At 41.0% G+C, this 23,311-nt stretch overlaps 1 protein-coding gene across 4 annotated transcripts in view; it reads right to left on the reverse strand.

Annotated features, from left to right (window-relative positions):
- bcar1 (BCAR1 scaffold protein, Cas family member) overlaps positions 1 to 23,311 on the reverse strand; it is a 92,864-nt gene that overhangs the window by 28,707 nt on the left and 40,846 nt on the right. For all 4 annotated transcript variants that reach the window (XM_088080157.1, XM_088080158.1, XM_088080156.1 and 1 more), the window contains one exon: positions 4,170 to 4,898. In XM_088080157.1, the coding sequence (XP_087936283.1) occupies positions 4,170 to 4,898 (729 nt within the window). The remainder of the gene's footprint in view (positions 1 to 4,169; positions 4,899 to 23,311) is intronic.

Genomic DNA, 23,311 nt, shown 5'->3' on the forward strand with positions numbered 1-23,311 from the left:
AAACAGCTATTCATTCAAAACTGGAATAATAGAGACTAATGGCTGCATGGAAGGTAGAAAAACACATTGAAACATATAAAACGATAGAGTATACTTTGAATAATGGTCTGCTGTAATGTCAAGTACATGTGCTATGCAATCATCGTAAATGGATAAAGAGCAAAGAGTGTGTAAAGACACTGGCTTCATCCTTTAAACACACACAATTCTGACTAATACATGTGGGAGGTATAAACGGTTTCTGTAAGTGTATCCTTCCTCTCACTCAGTTTATAAAGGATCTGCTGTGAAACTTTATTTTCTTGGATGGACACCTAATTCTGTAATCTCACTATGAATACTGCAGTGAGACTGCAGAGGTAAACATATACTGACCTCTGGGAAATTTTTCTGTCCCTAGTGAATTCCTAGACCCACGGTATGACTTCACTCCCTTTAGAGTTAATTAGGATGAAACTGTTAGACCCATATGGAACCACATCCAGCCTCTATAAACAACACCAACAGCCCTGCATTGGGAGTACTTGCTACATGCTATAATATTCATTCTATCCTACAATGGGAACCTTTTGGAGGGAAAAATCAATGATTTATGTATTACTGGATCCTAAAAGAAACGGGATTGAAGCTAAGACAACTTAATTTTCTGCATGATGAATCATGAAATTCTAAAGGGTTTATCCTCCAGGGGGCATGATCTCAGGAAATGTCGTGGCATTTTTTTTATGGAATATCAGGCATTGGCTATAAATGGAAATGTTGGTGCTGGAAGAGGTTGGTAACTGCAAGTTGTACATTTTGTGAGATGTTTATTGAGCTCTTGCAGCAACACCACTTAGCCTTTGTCACTCCTCATTCACTTTTGGCTGTTTTCCATGAGCATGGTTTGGCAAATTTGATCATGTAGTCATATGTAGTTAGACTTTGGCCTCAAAGCAGAGCATTACACGTATAACCTCATCCAATGGACAATCAGTGAAAGCACTGACGAAGGTGTAAGGGCTGCAAATGGTTAATGGTCAACCATTAAACAACAAAGAGATGCGTAAACTAGTATAAAGCCTTATGATTAGGTAAAAAATCTACAATATCACCAATAAAACTGCCCAGGGTATTAGAGTTAGTACTGACAAAGGTGTTGTTTGATATTAAAAACACAATATAAACATACAGTGCGACCAAGGAATCAGTTTTAAATACTGCAAAGCACAAACACAAACAGCCACAGTGAGCTGTTGGATGAAGCAGTCCGTTAACATTCCCAACTTGTCAAATACCAGCACTTGGTCATTGATTTTGGCATCTGTTACAGATGCAAAAAGGCACCTTTTGCGACAGTATGACGCGCTGCTGAGCAGCGTCAGGTTATAACACGGCCCGAAAAACACTGAGAAGCTTGTTCGCTTTCCGTGTGAATGTTTAGGTAAGCCATGTTTTTTTCTAAACCTCACCACCTCCTTTTGTTGCAGAAGGCAATAAATGTAAATACAAGGTGTTTCACTTCAGTGGTAAGTATGTTTAAAAAAGACTTAATGCATCTAACAATCAGAAGCTGTACATTTCCTTTAAAAATAAAGGGGTATGTTGAAAAGACACAATGCATTTAACAGGCATAAATTGACACGGCATCCTGGAACATCACCAACAGATGCAGGAGGATACACCGTGCGTATCCTGCGTACATATGGATGTAAACAGCACTGACCAAGCGGCAGTATTTGGCGAGTTGGGATGAAATGTTTTGGGTGAGGAGCTGCAGACAAAAGACTCTACCTCAAACACATTAAAGGAAACAAAAACTTTTATCATACGCTGTCCTTAAAAATCATTCGTACTGTGCAATGATTTGATCTAATTGCAGTTGCTGATCACAAGGCTCGGTGTGCATGCTAGCTGTGTGGAAATATAAGACTGGCAGCATCCTTCCCCCACTCACATAGCCAGTATAAAGTAAACCCCTTCAACATTGTCTGAGACACAACATGTCCACCTATAGTGTCCCATGATGCTTAGGGAGAGAGTCAGAGCTTAAAAAGAAACACTGGAAATGAATTTATGATGAAGCCGTGAGAGACAGACAGAGGAACACAGATGAGGTCACGTGTTAAGGAACAGGGGAGCAGCTGGACCCTACATCCCCATCTAAACACACACACACACACACACACACACACACACACACACACACACAATTCTCTGGCTCACAGTGGTGCTTACACATATCACTATGGCTCACTGCACCGCAGCAGGCCTGGAGGGGCTTCCCCAGAGTACGTACACACACACACACACACACACACACACACACACAAAAAGCATGTCACCTGCTGGCGCAGTGAAGTGCTTACTCACCCAACCACAAGATCAGGGCTGAATTATTAACAATCTTATTATTTCACCGGTCCTCCTCCACACGCACACACACTCACACAAGCACAAGCACACACATTCACGCGCACACACAGCCTACTGTTTATTCTGTCAGCGTTTTTTTTGTCTTTTGTCATCCCTGCTGTCTTTTCCTTCTCTACCTCTCCTGTCTCTGAGCTCTCTTAGTATTCCTCTCTGTCTTTTCCTTCTCACCAAGTGTTCACTGTTCAGCCGATTACTTTACTGTGGTGTGGTGTGTGGAGACTTAAATTCTTTTTTAAAAAAAAAAAAGAAAAAGAAAAAAGAATTTAACCCCTTTTCCAGCATGACAACAATTCATTTTGTTGCGTTTCTGTGGTTTGTTAGGAATTATTAAATCAACATTTTCTTTTTCTCCATCACCACCACTGATAATAAAGTCATTAGCAAAATACTCAAGGTGGCGACAGCATATGAGCGAATAGCAACTATATAAATGCACCAATGTAATGTCTTTTCACTCTTGTGCACTGCCAGAGATTAGAGATCAGCCAGTGGAATTATCTGGTGATGAGACTGATGAGATCAGTAACTAGGAGGTTCACAGGCGACTAAGAGGGGGTGAGTGTTTCTTGCACTCAAGATGGTCATGAATTGCAGCTTTAACAGCAAAATATCTTTTCAGCTTGTGAGAAAACAGAAAGAGAAAATCTTGCTCCTTTAATGATTAAACCTCTTAACTCACATGCCACTGTGATAACACTTCCTCCCAGACACCAGGTGCAGGTCTTGTAATGTACTGTAAAATATTATTTAAAAATGTGTTCTGTTAAGTTTTCACACTTTGTTTATTGTTCTGAACTGTGTGAATCTGTCGGCTCAGCCAAAGTGTGACAACTAACCAGAAAGTCAGTTTAGAGTTGGCTACTCATTAGGTGAAAGACCACACCTTCACAACTCTGTGATACAGCACTGCAGATGATACTGACTGGCTGATATCCAACAACCGTGCAATATCTGCCAACATTTTCACAAAGAACAAAGAACAACCTTGAGTTATTGGTTTCACAAAAAAAAATAGACACATACTGTACACACACACACACACACACACACACACACACACACACACACACACACACACACACACACACCAGAAAGCAGTGACAATAGCAGGAAATGTGTGTGTGTTTGTGTGTATGTGTGAGTGAGTGAGTTTGTGTGTGTGTGTACATGATACAAAAACATCCACAGCTCTGGACAGAAACAATTAACCCTCTGAACTCTGCAACAGAAATGGTCAGTCAGTGCCTTCAAATGCTTCATATCCCTAAAATCAGTACATCCTGAGCTAAATAGTTATATAAGTGAATAAACCACAATAACTAATAGAAGTATTTAAACTGTGTCAAAAAAGGACATGTTTTTCATCAGATTTTACCAAAATAAATTTTTAAAAACCATAATGATCCAAAAGACTGTTAAATGCAGAAACAGACAAAATAGTGCAGTAATGTCATTGCTTGCATTAAACACAATGAAATAGAAGATGGAAACCTCAGCTTTCTACAGCAAAAAGAATGAATATTCTAGCTATGTTTGCTGTTTTTGATAAATATTTACATTTATTTATGTTATTTTTATATTTAATTTTTTAACTGACGTCATTAATATAACTGCATCCTTCTTTCTTCCCTTATTACTGTCTGTCATGTAAAACGTTCCTTCTTGGTGCCTTGTTTTCACCCTCACCCGCCTTTCATACTATCTCCATCCAATAAGGTCTCTCTAGAGAGACAGTTCCTTCCTTCCATCCTTACCTTGCCCAGTGGCTTGTTGCTGCTCTCCCAGTTCCTCTTATCCAGGGAGGGCGGCACCTGGTACACATCCTGCCCAGCTCCTGTCCCCCCGGTTGGGGCCGCTCCCTGGCCTGGCACCGGCCCTACAGAGGGGGGCACCTGGTAGATGTCCTGCCCAGGCAGCTGGTACTGTCTCTGGGCTAGAGCTGAGGCCTTGCTGGGGGGTCCTGGGGGAAGTCCACTTGGGCCAGAGGGGATCTGGTACAGACTCTGTGGACTTGGTTTTGGGCCGTGGGAGGGGGGCATCATGTAGACGGAGTCAGGGTTGGGCTGTGCGGGGCTGGGGGCGGAATAGGCCGGATGCATAGACGTGTACTGAGCTGAGGGGAGGGGCTTCTTGGGAAAGCCGGAGGAGGAAGCAGTTATGGCAGCCAATGACGGAGCAGGTGCTGGATTGGCGTAGGCGCTCAGAGGCGGGAGGGGTCTCTGCACCTGGGAAGAGGGACAGGAAGCTGCTGGCTCTGGAGTAGAAGGTGTAGCCTGTTGCTGCTGCTTGCTGTCGTACATGCCGACAAGGATTTTGAGACGGTTGCCGGGGACAATGCCCTGGCGACCGTGGAGGGAGCAGAGCCACCAGCCATCCAAACCCTGCGTGTCACGCTCCAACACCGTCATTATGTCACCCTTACGGAAAGACAGCTCGTCCGGAGACTCCGCCACATTGTCATACAACGCCTTGGCCAACACGTTCTGAAGAAAAAAGGAGAGACAGAAATATGTAAGACATCTACTCTGCATACTCCAACTGGTTCATGTTCTGTTAAATGCAGTTTAAATAAAGCAACATGTCGTCCCAAGGGCGGCTTGTTAGATATCTGAGCTCTGTAGGTTTGTTGTGTTGAACTAGAGGAACTGCAGAGAAAGCAACACAGTGCATAAAAATGGAGGAAGATAACACAGCTTATTGTTTCCAAACTTTATGTTAGATTGGAGAGTGGATCTATGTTCACAAGGTCCTATGTTTTTAGGATGCACTCGCCGTCAGAGTGGGGGGTTTCAGCGCTGAACACCATACCGTCATATACCATATCCTTCAATTAAATTTAAGGAGGTTCAGAAGGTATGAAATATTACATACTGCCCAATCCTAGCATGTAGTATGGAGTTATAACCCACCAGCTCTGATAGATACTCTTGTGTTAAGCCAAGGAGGACATGTCTGTCCTTACATGTGAGACAAACTAAAAATTACACAGCTGCAGTTCCACGGTTGCGCACATCATAGAGGCGGGAGCTACAACCATTTTCGAATTCATTTTCAATTTACAGTACATGTGTTAAGTGCAGCCCAACAGAGGGCAAAGTACAAGGACACTGAACTACTAATACTGTTTGATCATGGATAAAGTGGTGCATTTGACAAACAACATAAAACCATAAAATCAAGAGTTCTGATAAATATGAGTGTGTTTCATATTCAAAAACCACCTGATCTGTCATTTAGTGAACAGAATGGGTATTGCTTTGCATTGCATGCATTCTCATTATTGTCCACACAGCAACAAACAAACACACACACACACACACACACACACACACACACACACACACACACACACACACACACACACACACACACACACACACACACACACACCGGCAGTACACTCACACTAGGGTCAAAAAGCTTAAACTCCCACATGATAGAAATGGTAAAATTTAAGAATACAAGATGAAAATACAGTTACTTGGTAGTTTCAATTAGGCTTGGGTGGTATTATGGTATACCAGGGTATTTAACAATCCCAAAGGTATGCTTTTTTATACCGACAGAAATACAGGCGCTCCTCTTTCTATTAAACTCATTGTACATAAACAGCCAGTGGCCACCAACAGCAGAAAGACCGTGGGGAATCTGACTTGGTGAATTAAGGATTTATTTTGACCCAACTGGAGCTGGTGATTGCAGGAACAGTGGACTCACAAACTAGAATAACTAAGATGGTTTGGGTAAGTTTTATTTTGTTTGTGTTGAGTTTGAATGAAGAGTGTTTTACGATAAGTTAACAAGGCAATTAAGCCTCTACAGTCTTCCGTAACTGAGAAAATAGATATTGCTCAAGCCTTGTTTCAATTTTAAAGTAAATCATAACACAAATGCACACACACACAAACACACACACACACACACACACACACACAAACCCAGCATGCAAACAGAAACACCCCCCCTCAGTCTGTCTGGAACGCTTTGAAACTAAACCAATATTTGTCGTCCACGTCTAAACTCAGCCGGCTCTCCTCCCTCTCTGTGTCAGAGTTTCACCCCAACCATCACAGACTAGTACAGCCTGTACTGGCCCTGTGCCAACTTTTCACACACACACACACACACACACACACACACACACACACACACCTTCTTAAGTACAAAGCACTGGCCATCTAAATGAGGCCATGTAATTGGCTTCAAGATTTACAATCACACTTTTCTTTCACTGCAATGATGGCCTTTTCATGACTTCAGAGTGGGCTGCAGCAAGACAGGGAGAGACTCTCTACCCTAATTTACTCACTTCATTTATTAGTTGTGTTAACATGCACAGAGAATTCCCTTTAACAAAACAAGTACCTACCAGACACTCAACAGGTATGCGATATCCAGTTACTTTGTGATTAAAAGACAGATTTCTTTTCTACTACTCCTCAGTCTGACTTGTCATCTTCTACTTTACTTAAAGTCGCCCTCCAGTCAAAGTGCACTGCCTCTCATTCCATCACTGGCATGTTTAAACTTCACTGTGCAGAGTTTGACACTCAAGGGCTGTTTTCACATTCAGCTGCTGAGGGAGGACAGTTTCTCTGAACTCACCTTAAATCTCAGTTTAAAGGGACAGACACGCCAAACCAACATCAGAGAACTAGCGACGGTGATGCAGAAGTGTGCTGCAGGGTGTGTCAGGACACTGTGACATCACTGCTGGGTGTGGCTACAGGTGCAACAGAGCACACTAACAGAAACCTGAGAGTCAGTGAAACACTGGTCACTTAATGCAGCTATTCACCACTATGTCTCATCTTTGACCATTTGAGAGGCAATGAAAAGCAATGAGCAACTTCTCAAGAAAAAAAAGCAAGGAAAAGATTTCCAAAGAACCATATTTAAAATTGTAATAATTATAGATTTAAAATTATTTTTATAGAATTATTATAATTGTTATGTTTGGTTTTTTTTAGGTCATTTCCCTGTTTTGTTTTCTTTATTTTTTTTAACTTGATCAGTTGATTGTTTATTTTTATTTTTCAAATATTCAGGTATTTATTTTGCTAATTTCTAGTTCATTTCCTCTTAATTTGGTCATTGCCTTCTGCCCCCCTTTTTTAAGGAAACAAGCCAAATTTCCCAGGTCTAAAAGGGTTAAATCATTAATATTACTCGATGCACCGTGTTGTCACAGCTCAGACTCTTCTGACATCCTTCAGTCAGAGGGACAAGGATCCCTCAGCCCCATTATTATGGAGCAGATAGTTCCATAATGTTGAAACACTCTCTCGCCTTCATCTTTCCATTGTGTACCAATCCTGATTCAATATATTACACTGTAAGGTGACTGTGACGACTGATAACTACCAGGATCATCATTTGTTTTCTCTGTCAAACAGCAACAGAACAGCTGGTTCCTCTGACATCTCTAAACAGTGAGTATCACAGTCCATGATACTCACTGTTGAACTCCTTCAAATATAATGTGCCTTATCTCTCTCTATATTATTCTCCCTCTGGGTTTCTTCACTATCAGAAAGCGTGCACTGCATGTGCACACACTCCAGAGACACTCGGTTTGTCGTGTGAGTGCTGAGTGGAAGATGAATGCACCTCTCTGTCTGGTCTCTGCTTTTTCTCTCATTAAGGCTCTATAGAGACATGAACACAGCTATTGAGGCCACACTTAGGTCACTGTCTGTCCCACACACACACACACACAGACACACTAACACACACACACAGACATACACACACACACACACACACACAGACACACACACACACACACACACACACACACACACACACACACACACACACACACACACACACAGACACACAATTTCATCATCTCTCAGACATGTTCGAATAAAGCATCTTTTTATGAGGTAGACGCCTGGACAGGAATCACTCACTCACACACAAAAGACAGAAATCCCCCGCTTTGGTGCATTCCAGAGAAACAGGAAGTGCGCTGAGGATGATTCACACACCCTCCTGATTGGACGATGAGTCAGTGACCCGACCCCTGAGGTCTTGGAGTCACCCTGAATAGGTTCTCATGCTCACTCTATTTCTGTCTCTTCGTGAATCTCAGTTGGGTTTCTCCAATCAAAGATTCAGCTCAAGTTTCAGAAACGAGTTAGTGTGTCTCCGAATGTACCCGCCATTAAAACAGATCCGTTTGATAATGACACCCAGTCAAGTTCAAGTTATCCTAATTAGTTTGTATAGTGTTTTATAGCACACTGTTATCGCTCTGTCTCTCATTCACTTCGAGTGCCAGGTTCTGAGGGCTGAATGATTTCAGGAAAACTGTTTTCTGACCATCACGATCATCAGCGTTATTAAAGCTTTGCATTTTTCACTGTTTTTTTATTGTTTTGTTTTGTTTTGAATTCAATATAGTTTACATTGATTTACAGAGTGAAGTTCTTCATTTTAGTTTCATTTCTATTGTTTGGAAGTGTTAAATTTTCATTTTTATTTTGTTTTAGTTTTTGCTTCCGGTCCAGTTTAGTTTCAGTTAGTTTCTGGAGTGAGTTTCCTCATTTTCAGTTTAGTTCTTATTGTTTCGAAATGTTTAGTTTTTGTTTAGTTTTTATTAGTTTCAGTATCATTTTTATTTTTTATTATTACATCAGAGTTTTTTTTATTGTTACATCAGGGTTGTTTGTCAGGGAAAAGACTACAGAAGTTCAGAGGGAAGCTGACTCACTGTTGTGAGGACATCCCAGTCTCAATAAACACATAAACCAATGCCTCCTCATGCTTGCTGACAGATTTGACCAAATGGACAATGACTAAAACTAAAGACACTTCCTGTTTACTTTTTGTTAGTAATTTAAGTACATTGTCATTTCAGTTATTTTTTTCCCAAATTCTTGAAATTTCTGAAACCTTTCTTGCCAAGTTTCTCATTGCTTTTTTTTGCCATGTTTTTGAAAAAAAGGTTAAAGGTTTACATACTTGTGAAATGTTTCTGAAAGCAGTAGAAGAAAAGAGTTAAGTTATTATTTAATCAGACATATTAAATACTAGTTTTGTAGAAATGTGTCTTTTGGTCTTGATACTTAAAGTCAGGTATTACATAGATGATAATTTTGAGCATTTCTAACAATAACCAGCCAAGAACTCTTCCTCCAAGCAGTTTTTCTACGACAGTGATCTTGTGTATCAACATCAAATGAACATGTTGACGCAACAAACAGAGTGAATGTGGGAATCTCTCCTGATTTTTATAAAACAGAAGCAGAGAGCAGCTGGAGGACAGAGAGAGCAGAAATGCGAAGCCGTGACATTTCCATCCCATACCTCTCTGTAAAGAACACCAGACATTTCTATGGTTACCGACTAAATTCCACACCTGAATGACTGAACGACATCAGCTCTGTGAAAACTAAAGTCTGACTGATTCACTGGTGAACGACACGGTCTCTGCCTGAATACAAGCATGCACTTTCAGATTTACTTTCTGCCAAATGTATTCTTAACATTTTATCACTACTGCTGAACAACTGCTGGTGTGGTTGGTGTCAGGTCATGTCACAGTGACATGTTATCGGATTCAGGATGTGCTTCTAATTTGGTCAACTCAAACGAGATATCAGCTGAGACTCATGTCCAACAAAAGCACCCAACGTTTTTATTTCAAACAGCAGATTCATAATGCAATGATCGTTCAGTTTTCTTCTTTTTTTGTACAGTTATAGAGCACAGTGGCGGACTATTTGTCAATTAGGACCACTTCCGATGAGCATCAGTACTGTCAGATTGCAACTGTGGTTCTAACAGTAAGTTCACAGAAAACAGACAACTAGAAAAAGCTGTAGTTTTCCCTTTAGGCATCTTATGTTACATGTAGACATTTGCATATGAAATGCAAAACAAGGGTCAAGTCAGCAGTCATTGGCCTTTGCAGAAGAAAGAATTAGGACACAGTAGGGTCCACTTGGCTCTTCTAGTTTGAGCTTTCCAAAAGGTCCTTTTCAAATTGGTTTAAAAAAAAATTTTAATTACAAAAGTTTGTTTTTTTTTGTTCCAGAAGATCCATTTTGGTCCAAATTCAAAATTTGAGATGTGTGAAAACCTTGAGGACACAGTATATTGTGGTCTGCAATGTGTGAGGACAAATGTCTCAAGTGTCTCATTTATTTATTTGCTCTGGACCAAAGTACCTGACAGACCAGCAGAGCAGAAAGTAAATGGCATGTGTTGTCAGGGTTTTTCTATGTAGGCTCTAATAGTAAACACAGTAGCCTAAACACCAATTGAGTGCTGTGAGTGCTAAATTCACAGTTTCATCCCTTAAAAAGCCCAATCAGCTGTGTGTTGACATGGCTGGAAGCCCGTAAACATCCACGTCTACTAATCAGCGTGAGAAAGCCATCAAGCAGACACTTGTTCCTCCACTCCACAGAGGTAGTCCAGGACTGTGGAGAAATGAGAACACAGTAGGAGCTAATCACATTACCCAGACTCTCTGGGTAAACCCATGCAGAATCAGGCCTCGACAATGTGATGTTACCACAACGACCGTTGCCAGGACAACCAGCTGCTACAGAGCAACGCCAAAACTTCAATGGCGTCGTCTGGTCAGGGAGACGACAGAGGATGAAAGAGCAGCGGTCACACAAAAGAGAGGGTGAATAAGGACAAAGGAGTTTAAAGGGCTGATGGTTAAGTGAAGCACTGAGACTCTGATGAAGATTTCACTTCCAGAACTCTCAAAGGAAAACAGCAGCCTGCAGCAACATTGGTGCACTCTGGTATTTGTAAGTTGGCCTTTCTGTCACTGTGCTACTTCTTTGAGCAAGAAAATCCATAACAAGACTTTTCTGCTTTGTTGCCTTGGTTGTTTTCCAACCTTTCTCCTCACCCAACAACATATAAACACTGATGCATATACAATATATGTCTAAGTACATACTTTGATTAAATCATCATTCATGGAGACTTGATACAAAACACCTTTCTGCTCCAACATTGCAACTATCAAGAAAGATGAACCATGTCTCCAGGAGAAATGCTGTAAAATCCCTGTAATATTATGGAGAATTGATTTTTGCAACATTTAGAATTAAATCACTTAATCAACCACCCATGTGCAATTCTAGTCAATCATCACACCTTTTGGACAAAATTGTGTAAAAATCCAAGCTTTAGTCAACTAGTGTCCATCTTAGCTTATCTTGTTTTAATAAAAGCCTAGTTTCCACTGCACAAAAAAGCCAAACCCTGCTAACATCTGGCTTTTTTGCAATGGGAAAGTGTATAATCAGCATGCAGCTTCACACCTGGGTCAAATGATTCTGCACTCTACATGGGTATTTATTGCAGTGATGGATACACAACATCCAGGTGAACACACTAATTTCAGCTCCTTAAATGATGAGATGCAATGATGGGCCACCACTAATTACCCTCTGTCTCCACCTAAGCAGCACTAAAAAACATCACTCCAAATAAGTCTGCACCGTGTTTAAAAGAGAGACTGAATAAATAAAACAGAGAAGAAACCACGGTCAAGTTCTCACAGACCTCTGTCCATGCTGCAGTCTACTGTTTACCTTTTCTCCAGCCTATCTTTGACATTACATGAATACACCAAAACAATCCACACATGACCATCTGCTGCAGAGCCGTGTACACAGCTCTGCTCTACTAGCAATAGAAAAGCAGATTTACCTGTGCTTAAAAAACCCACATGCACATGCTAATTTTGGTGGAAAAGTGGGTATAAGATTACTCTCCTGCAATCCCCTCCCAACCCCTCCTCTTTATAATTTAAGATGAAAATGCTTTAATTTTGTCATGTTGTAATTTCATGTTTTATTTGGGAATGGAGAGGGCAAATGCACATCCTGTGTTCCACCAAAATTTATGTCTGACTAAGGGACAACTTCCTTTTCAGAAAGATTTTTACACATAAAAAGAAAACAGGCTACCTCAAAGGTAAGTTAAACACACTATTCATAAATCAAAACACAATGTGATGCCACCCGACCATTTATCAGGCAAAATGCCAATCATGTTGCTGCTTTTTAAAGTTTTATATCACTGAAATCATCTTGGACAAGGATGAGACATTTGAAGATAACTTTGAACTCTTGGAAATATTTGAAATTTGACGACTAAACAATTCATACATTAATCTAAAAAAGTAATCAGTAATCAAGTAATTAAAAGTTGCATGGACCGCTGGTTGGCATTTATTTCACTGTATGTTATATGCATGCGAGTTTGATCGAAAGTGACCCTGCCAGTGAAGTCCCCAACTGCATCAACATCTTTAGACTAGCTCTAAATAAATTTTGGAAGTAGCAGCATTTAGTGTGTTATAACTAACAGGTAATGTGACAACACATTTAAATGTTAAGAGTAAAAGAAATAATTTTTTGTTTTATTGTAGTTTTTCGCCTAAATATCCAGCAACTCCAACGCTATAAAAGAAAGAGGAGAGAGAGGAGAAACAGAGAGATGTCCAGTGAGGAGAAAGTAATGTGAACAGCTGGTGGAGCGAGCTCACTATAGACAGGTCGCTCATCTGTGTGAGTGAGTGTGTGCATGTGTGTGTGGCTTAATGTCCTTTGTCTCTTGCCTCCTGTTTGACCCCTGGGGACAAATACTAGCCTGCCACAAGAGGTTTTATGTGTTTGAGTAGGTGTGTATGTGTATGTGTGTGTGTGTGTGTGCGTGTGTGCGTGTGTGCCTATTCTTCACAATGCAGAAAGCAAAAAGGCACTTTATGGCACCCCCCGTGTGTCTCTTTCTCCATCTATTCTATCCACTCTGCCATTTCTGCTGCAGTCACAACTCATATCTGCTCTTCCTCTTCCTTCTCTTCGGTTGTTCATCTGTTCTGTCAGTCTCTCAACTCTCACGCAGTAAGTCACAAAGCTCACTTCTCCCTGCAGCCTGGAGTGAATCAGAGGAGTATGGGCTATCTGAAGCTAGGCAGAACAAAGTGGGACAACCTGAGGTGCAGAAGTTTGAGACTACGTCTTACCGTGTCAAAACATATCAAATACTAATGGTGAAACGAGTCATGTCATGGAGATTGAATCTAAAAAAACCCATATCCACTGATTTACAGTTCCCCCTTTCACAAAGTAACTATGATAAAAAGTCTTTTTTTTTGGCCAAATAAAGACAGAGCATGAAGCCACACCCACCACGAAGAAAACTAGCTGTGCCATAGTATGTAACTGAAAGGTAAAAAGCCAACAAAGTGCCTCTAACTAGCTGAAAACATTTGATATCAGCAAGTCAAATGTATATTTTAGCACTCCATGTCTCTCAGAGAAGGAGAGTAAGGTACAGTAAGAATCAGGATCCCACTGCTTCACCCACTGTCTCTGCTCAGCCCTCACTTCTGTATCAACTTTTGTCCTCTTAAACACTCAATTTTTTTTGTTTCAGAAGCTTATAAAAATGTAATTCTGGATTCTTTACGCTGTTGGTAGTGCATCCAAACACAAGCTCAGTAAACATTTTTCTGTTGTTTGCTAGCAGATGGAAAAGGCACAGAGGTACCTTCAAGCAATACAAAGTAAATGGCGAGCAATGGATTGCCCCCCCCCCCCCTTAGGGAGCAGGACTTAAGTGTGCTTTGTCCCTCTGGCATCACATGACAGGACATGAAGGTTGTATTTCCACTGTTGCCTTCTACGAAAATGCACTTAAAAGCCCAGTGAACTTTCTGGAGGCCTGAGCGAAACACCTGAACAGAAACAGTCTCTTCTTCTGAGTCGTCTTTTAGGGTGGCACAACTGCATTACAGCCAACATGTGGAGTGGGACAGACAGCCACCAAACCCTTTACGCCATGATTGTACAGATTAAAGACAACAGCTGTGTATTTAGCTATATTAAAGTTGTTGAGATGACAGAGGGTTGTCTGGAGAGGACACACTCTGCTGTTACACCTCTGTCACATCCTGTCACCTCACCAGAGTGTTCGCCATCACATTCTCTGATGTCCTCCATGATTTGTATCTATCTGTTTTACCAGAGTCAACGTGATTATATACTGCATTTACAATAAAGAGCAGCTCCTCTCATTACCTCAGTTAATCCATTATGCAGTAAAACACTGCAGTCTGGTGTTCTGTTATGTGACACAATATGAGCAAAACATGACTTGTGCTGGTGCTGTCATGGATGATACCACACACAAACACACACACACACACAGTCACACAATCAGATACATACACAAAAGCGATGAGGTACAAGGACGAGGCAAAAACACACAAGACTCTCTGTCTCCTCACACACACGACAGAAAACAGTCATTAAGAGACACGCAGTACACAAGAGATCTTTCGGCTGGGACACAGCCAAATGGACAAACCCGTGTGTGTGTGTGTGTGTGTGTGTGTGTGTGTGTGTGTGTGTGTGTGTGTGTGTGTGTGTGTGTGTGTGCGTGTGTGCGTGTGTGCGTGTGTGTGTTTTGGTTTCTTCCACAAGCAAATTCTGTTGTTTATATAGTTTGTCTCAGGTTGTGTTTTTACTGCATTTAAGTGTGTCTGTACGACATGTCTGACCTGATGTGTGTTTGATTCTGAGTTAAAAACCTAAAAAATGTCTGAGGGTAATATAGTCTTCTAGTGTTTGGCACGGTACTAACTCTGCTCTGTTTTTTTTTTTTATTTGGTTTAGTGAAACATGAAATATAAAGATATGGGTCCTCTGGTAGATGCAGTTAGAGCATTTAAATATTTATTTTTGGTTGGGGATTTTTGTAGTACTCCAGCTGCAGATACTCTACTGTAACTCAGCCTGATGTCTTTGTGGAGCTAAATGTGTGTATCACTGCATAGCTGAGGTGTGTGTCTGTGTGCCTGTTGAAGCGAGCCTGGGCCTGTCTCTCGCTCTCTCTCTCTCTCTCTGTCTCTCACACACACACACACACACACACACACACACACACACACACACACACACACACACACACACACACACAGAGTCCCACTTACTACAGCATTCCACTGCCTTCACATACAAACACACAACTCTCCTATTACCTCACATTCCAGAGGTGTCACCACACACACACACACACACACACACACACACACACACACACACACACACACACACACACACACAGATTGCTGAATTCATCATAAAGACGAGAAACCGACAAATAAAGCAGAGCAATTCTGTTTCATTCCTCTCTTTGTTTCCATCTATCCTTCCCTCTGCACCCTCTCTCTCTCTCTCTCTCTCTCTCTCTCTCTCTTCAACCCTCTCAACCTCCACTTCTTTCTCCTTCAGTCTGTCCTTCCCTTCCCCCCTCCCTCTCTCCCGGACTTGGCACGTCACACTGTTGTTGAGAAATAGTTGTGAGTGCACGGCTGATTTGTACGACGGCAGAAAGAATCCTCCACCCAGCGGAGCTGGAGCTGGGACGTTTACAGCATGTTTACAGGCCCACAGGACTTCATCTTAACACTCTCTGTATTAGTCATCTATAATTTCTTAGTCAGTATTGCTCTGTGGGCACAGTAATGAGTTAGATTTTGTTTTAGTGGAAAGCTGTAGTGTTCAATGATCCAGATTCTTAGAAACACAGTTCTGAAGGAAACCTTGCATGCTGTGTATTCTGCAGAACCTGGAGGACACTCTGTGAACGTTAAAGGGGCACTCTGCCGATGTTACCCATGAGGATCACTTAACTGCCACCTGTGAAAACAGATCCATCATGTTTAAGGCTGCCTCTTGAAAGTCAGCGATTCGAATCATTGGTCGCAGACCCCTCAGTTGACTAAAATAGCTTTAATTCGAGCAGTCATTTTCTTCTCTTTTTTGCTTTTTTGCTCTTCCTGGAGACGTTTTGACCCCCAGATTTTGCTGCGGAGTAAGTGCCCTTGACTTTCACGCTACTCTTTGGTACAGGGAGCTGCAGACATGCAGGGAGGGAACAAAGCAGTAGAGGGGGAAAAAAAGCAAATATTTGTATTGAATTGAACAGCCATATCTGAATTGACCAAGATAATTCTGAGTTGGTTACAGCCCTAATCATGTCTCTGTGGCTCTGGAGGAGATATGCTAAGTCTGACAATACACTGTGATTTGACCAGGTGTGTGGAGGTGAGACAGTAAGCTGGGTTTGAAATTTTCACGTAAACAACAAAGTGCAATAATAAATGCTTTCCGGGAGAGACTGTCTAAAAATGTACACCATTATAACCTGTATATAAAGGGCATCATGTCTCTATGAAATTTCATTCCACCTTCAAGTGTGACATCCAGAACAACTACAAATACCTTTGATTTCAGACATGTTCAGTCTAATGAAGTTTTTCTGTTCTAGCTTAACCCAACCCTAACACAAGACACTTTTGAGTTGCATTATCGGAAATGCATTAGAGCTTTATCAATACTGGGGACTAAAAGTCAGGATATCTTGGCTTCTGCAACACTCGGTACATTAACATGAACCTAAATTAGGCTTGGGCGGTATTACGGTCTACCAGGGTATTTAGAAGTCCTGAAGGTATCTTTTTAAATAACGTCACAAATACATCTGCTCCTCTTTTTAGTAAACTCATTGTATGTAGTGCACAGCATGCACCACCAGAGCTCAGTCTCCAATCTCTACTGGTGGTACAGGCAGTTGAGCTGAACGACACACCAACACCAAGTGGCGCACACTTACACCGTCATATACTGTGTATACCCTGGTGAAATTTTAAGTATGAAGGTATGAAATATTAAATAATACTCTAGCCTAACCCTCATATTCCACTAATAATCAGAAAAATGGCCCAATCAAAATAGAAATGGCTTATGTAACCACCTCAACTGGAAGACACTGGCCTGATAAGAAGAAATTTTCAAACATGTTGAGAATGTTGGTGTAAAACTCTGACAATCATTTTTGTAGGAAAATATAAGCACCATACTAACCATCTGACTGTTTCTCTCCAGATGGAATAAATATATTAATTCTACGTGTGTTTTCTCCATAAGGGTAATAACAATATGCGTCTTAGCTGGTGAGAGCGCTGGCATGCTGTTTCTACATACCTCTAATAGTTCTGATGGACACCAAAGTTGCATCTGTCCCTAGGAATTCTTAAGTCTCCTGAAGTTTTTCAGGGAGGCGACCCTATTCAAATGGTCCCTAAAGTTATCCTTATGATGCCTTTTGAGGAGCCCTCTAGAAATCTTTCAGTTTTAAGGCTCACACTACAACTATGTCAGATTATAAATAGACATGCATGTTATGGATCATTCTTTGCACCCTTTGGTGCTAAAAACTACCCCACAATCTGTCTTCTCCAAACAGCCCCAGCTTTATGTGCTCTGCTAAGTGCTAGTTAAGGCTGCTGCTTTAACAAGTGATGATCCCAGCTGAGGAATTCCTGCCTTCAGGCTGTGACTAACAGCAGAAACAACAGCGGGGATTGTGTAGCCTGAAGCACAGGAGAGGCTCACCGAGGCGTGGCCTGAGTGTTGCTTAACCTGTTGATGGACAGCCCTAGTAGAAACTTAGCTGCCAGACACACACGCACACACACACAGATAGTTGGCTAGTTCAAAGCAGCTCCTCCTTACACACTACAGCCAGAAATGGAGGGTGGAAGAATCAAAACATCTTACACAAGAAGAATTCTTTTTAATACGGCTCAGAGTTGGCTTTTACAGTGACTTTCTTTAATATTGAATTGGAGCATCTATCAGACTGAATTAACTTTATGTTTCACTTCATTCATCCATTTATCCACATGATCTTGTAAACACATTTCTGATAGGAAATGAGAAAATTTGGAGTATTAAGGACCATGACTGTGACCAAACACCTTGAGGAATGAGTATGTGCTATTCGCAACAGCAAATCTGAGAGTGTGTGTGTCCACAGAGCTGCCCACACCTGTGTTTATGGACTTTACTAACCTGCACTTACATAGGTAGCAAAGACTGAAGCTAAACCCTGCAGACACACCCTCTGATCACTATATGTGTGTGTGTGTGTGTGGTGACAGAGAGATTACAGTCTTTATTTCTCTGCTCAAAACACACTTATGATGAAGTGCTGGAGCCTCCTTTACACTGGAACACAACACAGAAGCTCAAACCCACTGTGACATGAAGCTGCATGAAAAGCATTAATGCATCAACATTTTGTAATGCTGTATCTCCGCAGAAATGCTAGGAATAACAAGCGACCAAAGGTGTATGGTTTAAAATGGTTTCACAACCACAGGGGCGTAAATCTCCACACTGGTGAACTGTGACACTTTGATCACTCACATAAATCTGTTGAGAAAGCTGCAGCTGAGACTGCAGTGTTGACTCAATGATTCAGCACGGAGCAGAGGGGAAAAACATCCAGTGATTCATAGCTTGTTGTTTGTCTGCTCACTGTACGCAACTGTACTATGAAACCACAGGAAAAAATATTGGTATATGCTGAACACCTGTACAGGGGAACACTTCACAGAGAGACATCAGCAGGAAAGCCATAGTGTCTTAACCATTTCAATACATCTAATCCTTCTGTAATTTTAACCATCACTATGGAAGACAGGCCCTTCACTCGGTGCCTTAATCCTTCATTCACCATAGAGGCATGCAAGGGAAAAAAACATTCTTCACAAATTCAAGGTGTCACCTGATGTGTGATTGTTATGCAAATGATAATTTTACGCTTGAGGTATTCCTTCAAAAGTCCATGAAAGTTTCAGGTTAGAATTAAGGTGAAATGGGCAAATGCTTTGTATACTCCTCAGTGTGCCCTTACCTCAATGCTTATCACATAAAATACATACTTGTGCTCAGCCTGTTCCAAAACTTGAAAAATAAGTGGACACTGTGCCATAAAATGTAACATTTTCAGCAACCTTTTTAGAGATGGAGTTCATTTTTGTCATCTATCTTGCACATCACTCCTGACTAAGACTTTTTTATCCCAGTCCCTTACAGAAGCAAAACTACCCTGCTGAATCTACCATTTGTGTTTCCACGTTGCTTACTTGCAAAACGCAAATCATAAAATAAAACCTGATATTTCCTCCCCATGCTGTGGGTCTTTCTGGTGAATTCAGCCAAACACCACAGGTTGGCATTGAAGTTCATTCCTGATCTTTGGGAACCAAATTTGTAAAACTATAAGCTAAAAGGTTCAGTACATCACTTTTAAAAAAGGTTTAGTCTCATCTCCCAGGTACGTTTGAGGGCCCAAAGACCACCAGGAGCAACAGAAATTACCTTTGAGCTGAGATTATTTTGTTATACATCAGAAAAATAGTTCCCATTTTAGAAGAAGAGGCATCCTAGACCAAATCTTTTCTTTCTACAACCGTAAAGTGCTAATCAGCGTGTTGCCTTAAATCCATCTACAGACGTGTGCACAGCTGTAAAACAGGGACATACTATTCATGCTAATTATAAAGACAACATAGTAGAATAGTCTGGGAAAACAACCTGACCTGTTAATAAGTGATGACATTACATTTGATCCAGTCTGTGCACGTTCTGGGAGATGACTAATGACCACTAAGAATGTTAATTTGCATGGGAACACTCTTTCTAATGGGCAGTCCATGACCAGAGCGGTATGAGTCAGTCCACAACAGGACAAATACTTGTCTTTCAGCACTGGTCAAAATCTCAATGTGTCTCAAAGATGATGCAGCATTTATGCCCAAAGTGACTATGGTCATATCTGGTAGTTTTTACAGACTCACGAAAGTTGATGTGACAAAACAATTGTCATTTTTTTAAACAAATTGATTCTTTGTTGTGGTGTTTTGGTGGTCTTGAGGCTTAAGATGCTAATCGTGTAATCCCATCCTCCCTGATTCAGGTCTTGTGAGCAGGTGCAGGCTGAGCACCACATGCCGCAACACTTAAAATCAATCAATAATAAATCAATGTAAATGAGGGTTGTTCCTGCATGGCCACACATACAGACAAGATCCTTTTCAAAAAGGATATTTTCTAGACAGGAAAAAACAGAGCTTTTAGAAGTTGAAATCTAATGGCATCTTTCATGTACCAGCAACACTGAAGCATTCTGTCACATTGATTTTTTTTAATATAAATATTACTGTAGTAAATGGCAAAAAAAATATAGACAGAGGTGCCCACAAAAACCTCAACATGTAGCACTGTTGTAGCATCGGGTCTTGCAGAGAGTTGGTGAAAGACAGGGATACAACAGGAGGGACGTACCCGCTTATGTCGAGCATACATGAAAATTTCAGCAAATTTAAGCTGCTTTGAGATGCCTTTCACAAGTATTTAACCCTTTGAAGCCTGAGCTCATTGGTGATATGTCTTTCAAAAACATGGGCGAAAAACAAAAAGCAATTTGGTAAGAAATTTTCCAGAAATTGCAAGAAATTAGTAAGTTGGGAAAAACTACATTTATATTTTTTTCCAGGTCATTTTGTTTTTGTTTAGTTGTCATTTAGTTTTGATTTTTAAATAATTGTGCTTTTTACTCATTTCTTCCAAATTATTCAGTGACTTCTTATTCCTTGCTCTTTGCCTTCTTCCCATGTTTTTGAAAGAACTCAAGCAAATTTGCTCAGGTTTCAAAGGGTTAACCTGCATTACAGCCATACTTGTAAAACACCAATAAAATATTTATAATATTGTTACTACTGATGAGACTGACACAATAACTATTACTATACTTCAAACTGCATCATCTTTATTCTTTCAGAGAAGTCATATACTGATGTTGGTAAAATGTTCAGTGTGATTACCGAGGCCCAAAACTTTCCATCTCCAGCATCTTCTAATCCTTTCAGGTGCTCTGTGCCGTGTCCCAGAACCCCTCGGTATCTGGGTCAAAGGTGACTGTGTCTACTGAGTCACGTTTGCTGGCATGTATGAGTCGCACAGAACGACTTGTGCTTCTGGACTGGGACAAACTGTCAGGTTAACTCAGGATCTCAGAGATGTCCAAATTAGAGAAAAAATAACCGAACTTTACTGACTGACTGACCTGTGTTTTGATTGGCTGATTCACTCACTGACTTTAAGGGTGACACCTGTGTGTGCTTTACCTCAGGGGTCAGTGAAGATGACTGAGCTCAGTGGATCCGTATGTGCAAAGTTTGGTAGATGGGGGTGGGCAGCTAATTACTGGAGCCAAACAACCTGGTGTGTGTGTGTGTGTGTGTGTGTGTGTGTGTGTGTGTGTGTGTGTGTGTGTGTGTGTGTGTGTGTGTGTGTGTGTGTAATGCAGGAGACAGAATGGAATTCCTGCTGTAAGCTCGGCCTCCATGACTCAGTCAGTGAGTCAGGAGGAATACATGGGCAAAGAATGTGTACTGACACAATGAGGACCGCTCCACTTTTCATATCTTTACATTCAGATTGCAATGCATGTATGTATCATATCTAAACAAAAATCAGGGAAGAAAAGTCAGCTTAATGCTGTTTGTGTTGTGGTTGTTACAGACTAACTATGCCTCAAGCATAAAAGCTGTTTGAACATCTAAACGTCTTCCTCTGTGCCACAGAGCTCCATTGTTGTCCAAAAACTATTAAAAACACATCAGTGAGCCACACCATTGTACTGCCTGTCCCCTCATTACATCCACTGTCCTGCTGCCAGATATACTCATTACTGCTCCAAATATAGATCAATCCACTGCTGAAAATAGTCCCCCCAAAATGCACATATTCCTCCAGTTTAAGTGGTGTGTATATATATATATATATATATATACTGTATATATGCACACACACACATCATCACACACTACTATAGCACCACCTTTACATTTCCAGACTGGGGGGTCTCTAAAATGCAGTGCATTATAGGAAAACACTCATGCACAGTTAAGTTGAGCTATTTGTTAAAATTCAATTAGGCCATTTAATTGGACTACTGTCTTTATTCTAGTATATAAGCAATGGGAGAAATTTGATTTATTGACAGAAGTATGTCAGACTGGATTAGGCCATTTAATTAAACAGCTGTCCTTGTCCCAGTATACAGACACCGACTCTGCCACGATAGGTGGTGATATGTCCCCTTTCAGCTAGTTGCTATTGGACCTTCTTCCGGTTGACCAGTGTTGATTATCAGCATGCATACATAGATATGGTTATAGCCCATTTAAAAACAGCCACAGAATCAAATCAGAAGTTAACGGGACTGTACCAAAGTTAGCCACTAGGTTCAGGTCCTGATCTGAAATGCACTGATCTACTTGTTGTCTTGTAACACAGCTTAATAGGATCTTAAATACCAGGGAAAAAAAAAACACTGATCCACAATTTATCTTTCTTTATTAGCTGTTCCTTTTTTTTAAGAGTTGAATGCTGGAGGTTTTGCAGCAACAAATGAACCATAAGCTTCACATATAAGCTATTCATTATCCACTAAAAGTAATAAATGGTCATTAAATGTGAATAATCAGTGAGAATGAGCCGACACAACATGGCAGCATTGTACAGTCAATAGAAGAGCTTTGACATGGCTGCCTCCAAGTTCCAACACAGTGGAGTGTTATTTTATATTAATTACACACTAATTACTGGCGTGTAATTACTCGTTACACACACAGCGATGTCCTCCACAGTATTTCACCGTCTGCCACATTCCTGGCTGTGTAGTTACCCCAAACACACACACACACACACACACACACACACATGCACACACACACATGCACACACACACACACACACTGGTATGACATGAGCTGTGAGCCAACACTGACGCAGAAGCTTTTCAAACAATAGCAGGGAAGGACTGTTGCTGCCAGTTTCTTTCTCTTTCTGTCTCTCCTCTTCAGCAAACCATTATTCTCTTCCTCCTCTCACACAGCCCCTCTGTCTCTCTCTGTTTCACTCGATCAATGTCATATTCAATACTCGCACATATCATCTCGCCCTGCCTCTCTTTCTGCTCTCCTCGTCTC

The sequence above is a fragment of the Plectropomus leopardus genome, chromosome 7 (genome assembly GCF_026936395.1).
Source record: "Plectropomus leopardus strain MGB_pleo_1.0 chromosome 7, ASM2693639v1, whole genome shotgun sequence".
Taxonomy (NCBI): domain Eukaryota; kingdom Metazoa; phylum Chordata; class Actinopteri; order Perciformes; family Serranidae; genus Plectropomus; species Plectropomus leopardus.